Source organism: Babylonia areolata, chromosome 27 (assembly GCF_041734735.1).
Source record: "Babylonia areolata isolate BAREFJ2019XMU chromosome 27, ASM4173473v1, whole genome shotgun sequence".
NCBI classification, from domain to species: domain Eukaryota; kingdom Metazoa; phylum Mollusca; class Gastropoda; order Neogastropoda; family Buccinidae; genus Babylonia; species Babylonia areolata.
The window spans coordinates 34,529,266-34,539,265 of record NC_134902.1 but is presented as its reverse complement, the minus strand read 5'-3'; the positions used below and the strand labels follow the sequence as shown (position 1 = coordinate 34,539,265).

The 10,000-nt window shown below is 39.5% G+C and overlaps 2 protein-coding genes and 1 long non-coding RNA gene across 3 annotated transcripts in view; 1 reads left to right on the top strand and 2 right to left on the bottom strand.

Moving 5' to 3' along the window:
* The first annotated feature begins 694 nt into the window (after nt 1-694).
* Nucleotides 695-10,000, top strand: part of LOC143300979 (uncharacterized) — a 9,329-nt gene continuing 23 nt past the window's right edge. The window contains exons 1-2 of the long non-coding RNA XR_013057721.1: nt 695-1,205; nt 9,894-10,000. The exon at nt 9,894-10,000 is cut by the window's right edge and continues 23 nt beyond it. This is a non-coding gene — a long non-coding RNA (uncharacterized LOC143300979). The remainder of the gene's footprint in view (nt 1,206-9,893) is intronic.
* LOC143300977 (uncharacterized) lies at nt 718-3,956 on the bottom strand. The gene is made up of 5 exons (XM_076614942.1): nt 3,808-3,956; nt 3,567-3,656; nt 3,166-3,376; nt 2,202-2,258; nt 718-1,463 (listed from the first exon to the last, which is right to left on the bottom strand). The coding sequence occupies exons 2-5, from the start codon at nt 3,654-3,656 to the stop codon at nt 1,417-1,419; spliced, it is 405 nt and encodes a 134-aa protein (XP_076471057.1). The 5' UTR covers nt 3,808-3,956; the 3' UTR covers nt 718-1,416.
* Nucleotides 9,371-10,000, bottom strand: part of LOC143300978 (uncharacterized) — a 6,230-nt gene continuing 5,600 nt past the window's right edge. Inside the window, exon 5 of the mRNA XM_076614943.1 lies at nt 9,371-10,000. This exon is cut by the window's right edge and continues 128 nt beyond it. The gene's annotated coding sequence lies outside the window, so the exon portion shown is untranslated.

Below are 10,000 nucleotides of genomic sequence, written 5' to 3'. Positions count from 1 at the left end.
CGGGCATGAAAGCATTATTTTGTTAAAATTATCCTACTCCAGTAGGAGTGAAAGGATAATTAAAACTTGAAACTTGCATGTGGTGTGTGTGTGTGTGTGTGTGTGTGTGTGTGTGTGTGTGTGTGTGTGTGTGTGTGTGTGTGTGTGTGTGTGTGTGTGTTGTTGTTCCATTTTCCTGCGATGATTCATATATCTGCAATTTGCAGTAGTGTATTGATGGATACAGATTTTGCTTTCCACTTATGTTTTCATGTGCACTTGTTTGAGCCGCTCAGAGCCCATTTATGGGGGCTTGCACCAAAAAGTACATATCATTATTATTTTTATTAAATAAAGTTGTTGCTTTTTCTCTTTCATTCCTGTGTGCCAAGGTTTTGACACGAGAGCGGTGTGAGCGCCCTGTCTTGGTTTTTCCTTACCATCGCCTGTCCCAAGTCCCCGGCATGTTGTAACAGTGCATATATCCCTGCTTAAATGTGTGTGTGTGTGTGTCTGTGTGTGTGTGTGTGTGTATGCGCGCGCGCGCGCGTGTGTGTGTGTATGCATGCGTATGTGCGTGCGTGCGCGTGTGTGTGCGTGCATACGTATGTGCGAGCTTGCGTACGCTTGCACGAACGCGCGTGTGTGTGCATGCATACAATGCATGGAATATTTTCATCTCACGAAAAATGAAGACAACACAAATCAAGTGCAATTCAAAGCAAAACAATCCAGAAAAAATATTATATTGAGTTTTATTATCGTTTCTGACCACAATCAATAAATTGTTTACATGTAAATACACAGCAGTGAGCACCATTTAAGACAAAAACAAACTGGGTCAAGGAGATATTTACTGCGAGTATTATCTGAGGAGAACCAATCACAGAGATGTTCCGGTGAGCCTCCACCAGGAAATGAGTCTGATGTCTGTTTAGCTATTTCCGCTTGTTACTTTTTTTCCTTCTAATGTTTTAAACGCTGATTCCAGCCGTGAAAACCCCTTGAGGTCTGAGCTACAGTCAGATGAAGATTTCATCCCCTACGGAAACGAATGTGTTAACATGTGCATAAACAATTTTGAAAAGTAAAAAAAAAAATCCAATATTACGAAGAAAACGTAATGTTCAATTAGAATTTAGCAAAGTCCAAAATTTGCTGATTTATATTACTTGAGCATTCTTCTTGCTCTGACACCAAACAGTTGACTTTCGGTTCATTTTGAGGTGGATAATTTCTCAGTTTACATTTCCCCTTCTCTCTCCTCTCCTCTCTCTCTCCTCTCCTCTCTCTCTCTCTCTCTCTCTCTCTCTCTCTCTCTCTAATTAAAGTACAGGCTACAAAAATAGGACCAATACGATGTTTAATATTATTTCTCAGTGTCTTGTGGTCTTCCGTCAGCTCTCGTGTCCAGGACTGTGGACCGTGGAAGCAGAACTAGCCTGTCTTGTGGGCATTCGTCTGCTCGCAATCTTCAAACGCATCTGTTAAACAAAGGATACAGGCAGTACGACAATGTAATTGGAATTGTTATTGCCCACTGTTTTGTTTGTCCGTGTTTTGTTTTCTTTCTTACTTTCATTCTGACTGCACTCAATCACTCTTAATGTGTGTGTGTGTGTGTGTGTGTGTGTGTGTGTGTGTGTGTGTGTGTGTGTGTGTGTGTGTGTGTGTGTGTGTGTGTGTGTGTGTGTGTGTGTGTGATGAGTTGCCGAAGCATTGACGTCAAATATCGGACCACTCACGCCTTACAATATCAAACACAAAACCTGACAGAGAAGACCATTACACTGACACAAAACCTCTCTCACAGGACCACTCACTTACCACATCATTATCACACAATAATCACTCACCCACAACATCCTCCTCACACAAAGGACCACTCACCCACAACAACATCATCACAAAAAGGACCACTCACCCACAACATTATCATCACACAAAGGACCACTCACCCAGAACATCATCACACAAAGGACCACTGACCAAGGACATCATCACCACATAATAACCACTCACCCAAAACATCATCACCACACAATAACCACTCACCCAAAACATCATCACCACACAATAACCACTCACCCGAAACAACATCACCACGCAATAAGCACTGACCCAGAACATCATCATGACATAAAGAACCACTCACCCATAACATCATCATCACACAATAACCACTCACCCAGAACAATATCACCACACAAAGAACCACTCACCCAGAACATCTTGAAGCTCGTCCAGTTCCTTCTCACACAACTGGTTGTTTTTATTCTCTGTACAAAAACAGAAAAATAGCTTAGAATGGATCTATCCCATTACAACAGCTTCAAACTCCCCCCTACTGGGTATTAACTCAGCATCATTCTTGGCTATCCTCAAATGACGCCCGGTGTAATTTGTGGCTTGTCATGATCGATCCTCCTCGTTACAATTTACCCCTTTTCTATGGGTTGAATATAGCCGTTGAATAAAAAGAAGGGGGTGGAGTTGTTCTGGGCTAGCCTTTACTGACCCCCACCTCACCCCACCCTCACACCTCCTCTCTATTGTCCTTTAACGGAAGTAATGGTGGACTAGTTCTACTTTGATAGCCTGAGGACCAAGTTTGCCGTATCCATTAAGATGGAAAGGAAGGGGTACAAATCTTACTGAGGGAAGAATAGACCTGACTGGATGAAGTTTATTCCCAGGGCTCATTCCAGGCCAGCCTAAATACACCACAATGATCATCACTATCATCACCATCACCATCACCATCATCTTCATCATCATCATCTTCACCACCATCACAATTACCACCAGCAGCAACAGAGGCAGCTACAGCAACAGCAATGATGCCAAATCAATAGTAGAAACAACAGCACAGGAAGCAGCTATAAACTATATTTTCACCAAAAATTGTCAAAGTTGGTAGTCAGTGGCGAATCATCAACAACGTTAACAACGTCAAGTGGTACGAAGCACAGCCACCCGCCCCCACCATCACCCAACCTCTAGAACAGGAGGGGATACCTTATGCTGTTATACACCCCAACCACTCTTCACCACACACCCTACCACCTGCACCACCCCTACCACCTCCAATCCTCCACCACAAACCACCATCACCAACCACCACCACCAAGCACTCACCGACCACCTCAGTCAAACGATAACAGAAAAACAACAAAAGCCACTGACTGTCCACGGCGTCGAAGGCGTCAGTCACGAGCGCCTTGTTCAGCCCCACTTTGGTGTCGGTACCGAATCCAGGACACCTCAGACTCAGTTTGTTGAGCAGGTCCATGGCTTCGTTGGCCTGCATCGCGTCGTCGTCGTCCTGGCTCAATGGAGCGTCCACGTCATCGGCGCTCCGTTTGCCCACCGTGTGTCTGTAGACAGGTATCCACCTCTGTTGCGAAAGGACAGTTAAAAAAAGAGGGTGTTATTTCATTTTTTTTAAAAGTTATTAAAATGGAAGGTATGTATGTGTATGTGTGTGTGTGTGTGTGTGTGTGTGTGTGTGTGTGTGTGTGTGTGTGTGTGTGTGTGTGTGTGTGTGAGAGAGATAGCAGCAGCAGTAATAGTAGTTAAACACTTACCCTGAAGCGCCACGCCCTAACCCATCCAGCGTCGGTCTGTGCCACCAGCACGACGGCTACCGTCAGGAACAGGAGAATCAGGGTCTTCATCTGCAGGACACAACAAAAACTGTTATGACATTGCCGTGTTGTGTTGTACTGCATTGCCACCATTACCACCCAAAACAAGAATAACAATACAATCATATGCATGCAGCAAAGACAAGATGCCAAACCCTCCCCGCTCCTGCCCCTCTCTCACCTTGCAGTGCAGTAGAAGTCAGCACGTGGCGCTACAGCAGACGAGACGAGGACAAGCAGCAACAGGAGCCAGGGACTGTGTGATCGCCTGAGCTGCGCCCTCTTACTCATACACCCTTGCTGCTGTCCTAGATGCCACACCCCTGGCCAGTGTTGACGGAAGGACATAGGAAAAGGGGGCTGGCCCACCGAAGACGCCAGCCCTTGTCGATTTGACGTTAGGAGTGTAAGCCTGGTCGGACCATTATTAATGCTGACTGTCACCTTTGTTCAGTTTAGTGAGCAAGCAATTATCTTCGTCAGGGTCACGTGTAGTCCATGTCCAAAAGCCAAGAACCCAACAAGACAAAAACATGAATGAATGTCACTGTAAGACACATGTAGCAACAAGGATGATTGTCACTGTCAGGGACATGTAGCAATAAGGATGATTGTCACTGTAAGGCACATGTAGCAACATGGATGATTGTCATTGTAAGGGAGATGTAGCAACAAGGATGATTGTCACTGTAAGGGAGATGTAGCAACATGGATGATTGTCACTGTAAGGGAGATGTAGCAACAATGAGGATTGTCACTGTAAGCGAGATGTGCCAGCTTTCAGCAGCAGCAGCAGATATTAACAGGTGTAGTAGAAAAGGACTGTCATGTACGTGTTCACAATATTGTCACACCTGTTTTCTTCTTTCTTTTTTCGATATTTCTTTCTCTCTGGCGCCACTGTCATGATCATAATCGTCGTTGTCGTTTCTCCTATTTCTCCTCTCTCTCTCTCTCTCTCTCTCTCTCTCTCTCTCTCTCTCTCTCTCTCTCTCTCTCTCTCTCTCTCTCTCTCTCTCTCTCTCTTTCTCTTTCTCTCTCTTATGTTTGCATTGGGAAAAGACAAGAATCCAACTCCAATGACAGAGGATTTTTTTTTTTTTTAATGAAAACAATGGGAACGACCACGATTTCTCTCAAAGTGAGAGAAATCGATTACAAGAAATCGTGGGTTAACAGACCCAGTCTTTTTGCAAGTTTATCCCCAGAGTTTTGCCGATGTCTACCCAAAGTTTCACTAGTGTCAGCCCAGAACTTATATCAGTCTCTGCCCAAAGTTTCACCGGTGTCTGCAAATGTTTTACCAGTGTCTGTCTAGATTGCTACCAACGTCAATCATGAGTTTTACCAGTGTCTGCCCCCAGTTTTACCACTGTCTGTTCAGTGTTTTACAGGTATCAGTCCAGGCTAATATTAATTAGCTATCGTTTGTCCCGTTTACGAGTGTGTGTTATATGAATTTAATCTTACTTTCTCCGGCGCTCACCTAATCTGTCCTCTTTCAAAAGCAGACTGAAAACCCATCTGTTCAAAATTCCCTATGAATGTGACAAAGCATAGTTCTTTGCTCTCTTCTCATCCTCTTCACTCCCCTTGTTTGCCCCCTCCAACATTCTATTCCTGGTGGTGGTGGTGATGGTGGTGGTGGTGGTGGTGGTGGTGGTGGTGTGTGTGTGTGTGTGTGTGTGTGTGTGTGTGTGTGTGTGTGTGTGTGTGTGGAAATAAAAATATTATCTAATATTTGGTCGAAAAAATATCAACACCTGTGGGCAGGGTAGCTGTGCTCAAATCCCTTATTCTGTCCAAACTGGTTTATCTGTGGATATTTGTACCAAACCCACCTGCCAGTGATGTAAAACAGCTACAAGACATGTGTTTTCAATTTGTATGGGACATTTTGTTTTCATTAAAAAAATAAAATAAAATAACATAAAACGAGTGTATGCAATGCATGATGTAGAAAGCGGGGGAATTGGAGTACCTAATATATAGTCTTTTGTAAAGGCACTGAAACTATCCTGGGTACGAAAAATGCTCACTGCATGTTTTAAATTTAATAAAATACTACAGACTATTCATCCTTAAATGAATGTATTTAAAAAAATCTATGGCTCTAAATTGTTTCTAAAGAAAGGTAATAAGTTTTGGAGAGATGTATATGATGCTTATGATAGATTTTGTACCCGAGTAGAATTGAATAAGAATAAAGAAATTGTAGCAGAACCTATTTTTTTTCACAATAACAAGTTCAAAATCGACATTAACTATTTTTCTCTTTAAAGCATGGACGGATGAAGACACACACACACAGACACACACACAGACACACACACAGACACACACACACACACACACACATAATTATATACATACATATCTATCTATCTATCTATCTATCTATATATATATATATATATATCTATCTATCTATATATCTATATATCTATATATATATATATATATATCTATCTCTCTCTCTCTATATATATATACATATACATATATATATATATATATATATATATATATATATATATATATATATATATATATATATATATATATATATATATAGATAGATAGATAGATATATATATATTTGTTTGTTTGTTTGTTGTTGTTTTCTTAAGATATTCTAAATGAAAAAAGGCAATTCTTAAATCATGAAGAATTTTCAAGGAAGTATGGAATACAAGTGAACGTTTTGAACTTCATAAGCTGTACACAAGCAATTAAAGAATATGCAAGAAAAAGGAATAAACAGTTTGAAAATAGCAAGAACAAAGGTAGTAAGGCATTACAAATATTATGTGGAATCAGCAAAGGAATAAAACCATATTATGAATTACTATTGCAAAAGATAGAAATATTTGACATGAAAGTCTTTAATGGGAAAATATGCTAAATACACAAATTGACTGGGAGATTGTATCAAAAAAGTTAAAGTTTGGGGGTGGGAGTGGGGAGGGATGGGTAGGGGAGAAAAAAAAGGGGAAAAAAGAGGATAATGATGATGTTTTTAATGCGCGTAATACTGAAGATGAAGTTACTTCAGCCTGAAGAAAGGCAAAAGTGCCGGTGAAGACATGATTCGAAATGAATATATCATTAACAGCGTCCCTTTGCTTACACAAACATATTGTAAATTATTCGACAGAGTAATGAACGAAGGTTTTGTACCAGAAAAAATGGGTATCGGACTTGATAGTGCCATTGAAAAAAGGCAAAGGTGATACATTTGACTGTGATGATGAAGGGGAATAACTTTGCTCAGCTGTGTTGGAAAGTAATTCACTTCAGTGTTAAATGCTAGACGACTGGTTACATCAATGCAAACAATACACTTTCAGGGGCCCAAGCAGAATTTAGACAATTCCATTCTACATTAGATCAAATGTTTATTGTGAAATCATCAATTGATATCTTCTCCATGAAAAAGAAGACATTTTATTGTGATTTTGTTGATTTTTAAAAAGCCTTTGATTCTGTTTGGAGAAGTGAGTTGTGGCAAAAACGTGTTCATGAAGGCATAAATGGTAAAATTTTGCATGCCATAATGAACACTTATATAATATCATTGTCATGTGTGTTTTTCATGGCGAAAAATCGGATTTCTTACCATTTGTAAGGGTGTATGACAAGGAGAAAATTAATCGCCTTTGCTTTTTTTTTCTTTTTCTTTTTTTTTTTGCATCCTAACGATTTAGAGTCGTCTTTGACTGAGCATAAGAGTCCATCTCTTGATCATTTATTAAATTTTGACATTTCAGACTTAGATAATTACATACGATTATTTGTTCTCTTGTATGCTGATGACACAATTTTACTTTCGGAGACGAAAGAAGGACTACAACAATCCCTCGATGTCTTTCACATATTGTTTACATTGGAAACTAGTTGTTAATGTAAAGAAAACTAAAGTGACAATTTTTTTTTTTTTTTTTAAAAGAAAAAAAGCTAAAGCCTCTTTTTAAGTTTGGTGATGCATATTTGGATGTTGTCTATTCTTTTAAATATTTTGCTATCGAATTTAGTAGAAACGGCACTTTCTACAAAGCTAAACAAAATGATTTATGAACAGGCTGAAAAACCTATGTTTTCTTGACTTCAGTCAGCCAGAAATCAAGATTTACCGTTACATGTCGTTCTGGACATGTACCAGTCCATGATTGTTCCTATTTTGTTTCATGTAAGTATACTTGAAAAATTAGAATTGGAATTTTTGAAACGCTTGTTCAAACTGAACAAGAATACTATGATCTAAACTATTTATGAAGAAACTGGTATTTATCCAATTAGTGTAGTAGTGAAAATGAGATTGGTTCGATTTCGGACTTGCTTAGTGATATCAAATACAGAAAAATGTTATGGGACAATATGTTTTACATTACTTGGTTTATATCGAAATGGTATTTATTCTTCAAATGGATGACTAATATCAAACAAATTTTTAATAGAAACAGGGTGTGACTGTGTATGGGATGTTCAATCCTACTTAGAGAAGGAATCTTTCTGCAAGAATGTCAACATTGCTTTGATAGATAGTTTTCAAAATCTATGGAGAAATGTTCTAAAGGTGAGTGATTTGGTTTATCGAAATTTTAAGAATTTGGTAGAGAAAGATATATGTCAAATGCCTGATAATTACGTTATCAGCTTCTTCAACTTTTGAAGTAGTAACCATAAGCTGGAAATAGAAACAGGGAGCCACAAAGGCATACCACGAGAATTACGGCTATGTAAGGTTTGTAACATGTCTGTGATTGGGGATGAGTTCCATTTTATAATGAATGTCCCAATTATGATCACTTGCGAAAAAGATGTGTTCGTAAAAAATAATTGTCTCCAAAATCGGTTTTTGATTTTTGTAATATGCTCAAAGGAGGCAAAAAAAGTACTTTTAACCATAGTAAGATGATTGAATTTCCAATTTGTTGTCTAGCTATACATTTGGGGTTAAAAACATTTGTGTTTTCTCAACTTTTATGTGACATTGTTGTGTAATTGGATATCTTTCTTCCGGGCATGAAAGCATTATTTTGTTAAAATTATCCTACTCCAGTAGGAGTGAAAGGATAATTAAAACTTGAAACTTGCATGTGTGTGTGTGTGTGTGTGTGTGTGTGTGTGTGTGTGTGTGTGTGTGTGTGTGTGTGTGTGTGTGTGTTGTTCCCTTTTCCTGCGATGATTCATATATCTGCAATTTGCAGTATTGTATTGATGGATACAGATTTTGCTTTCCACTTATGTTTTCATGTGCACTTGTTTGAGTCGCTCAGAGCCCATTTATGGGGGCTTGCACCAAAAAGTACATATCATTATTATTTTTATTAAATAAAGTTGTTGCTTTTTCTCTTTCATTCCTGTGTGCCAAGGTTTTGACACGAAAGCGGTGTGAGCGCCCTGTTTTGGTTTTTCCTTTCCATCGCCTGTGCCAAGTCCCCGGCATGTTGTAACAGTGCATATATCCCTGCTTAAATGTGTGTGTGTGTGTGTGTGTGTGTGTGTGTGTGTGTGTGTGTGTGTGTGCGCGCTCGCGCGCGCGCGCGTGTGTGTATGTATGCATGCGTATGTGCGTGCGTGCGCGTGTGTGTGTGTGCGTGCATACGTATGTGCGTGCTTGCGTACGCTTGCGCGAACGCGCGTGTGTGTGCATGCATACAATGAGGATGGAATATTTTCATCTCACGAAAAATGAAGACAACACAAATCAAGTGCAATTCAAAGCAAAACAATCCAGGAAAAAAAATTATATTGAGTTTTATTATCGTTTCTGACCACAATCAATAAATTGTTTACATGTAAATACACAGCAGTGAGCACCATTTAAGACAAAAACAAACTGGGTCAAGGAGATATTTACTGCGAGTATTATCTGAGGAGAACCAATCAGAGATGTTCCGGTGAGCCTCCACCAGGAAATGAGTCTGATGTCTGTTTAGCTATTTCCGCTTGTTATTATTTTTCCTTCTAATGTTTTAACGCTGATTCCAACCGTGAAAACCCCTTGAGGTCTGAGCTACGGTCAGATGAAGATTTCATCCCCTACGGAAACGAATGTGTTAACATGTGCATAAACAATTTTGAAAAGTAAAAAAAAAAAAAAAAAAAAAAAAAAAAAAATCAATATTACGAAGAAAACGTAATGTTCGATTAGAATTTAGCAAAGTCCAAAATTTGCTGATTTATATTACTTGGGCATTCTTCTTGCTCTGACACCAAACAACAGTTGACTTTCGGTTCATTTTGAGGTGGATAATTTCTCAGTTTACATTTCCCCTTCTCTCTCCTCTCCTCTCTCTCTCCTCTCCTCTCTCTCTCCTCTTCTCTCTCTCTCTCTTTCTAATTAAAGTACAGGCTACAAAAAGAGGACC

Coding starts and splice junctions, on each gene's coding strand:
- LOC143300977 (XM_076614942.1), bottom strand. CDS start 3,656: ATGAAGACCCTGATTCTCCTGTTCCTGACGGTAGCCGTCGTGCTGGTG. Junction 2,259..3,165: donor CGCCTTCGACGCCGTGGACA/GTCAGTGGCTTT, acceptor GTTTTTGTACAG/AGAATAAAAACAACCAGTTG. Junction 1,464..2,201: donor CGAGCTTCAAGATGTTCTGG/GTGAGTGGTTCT, acceptor TTTGTTTAACAG/ATGCGTTTGAAGATTGCGAG.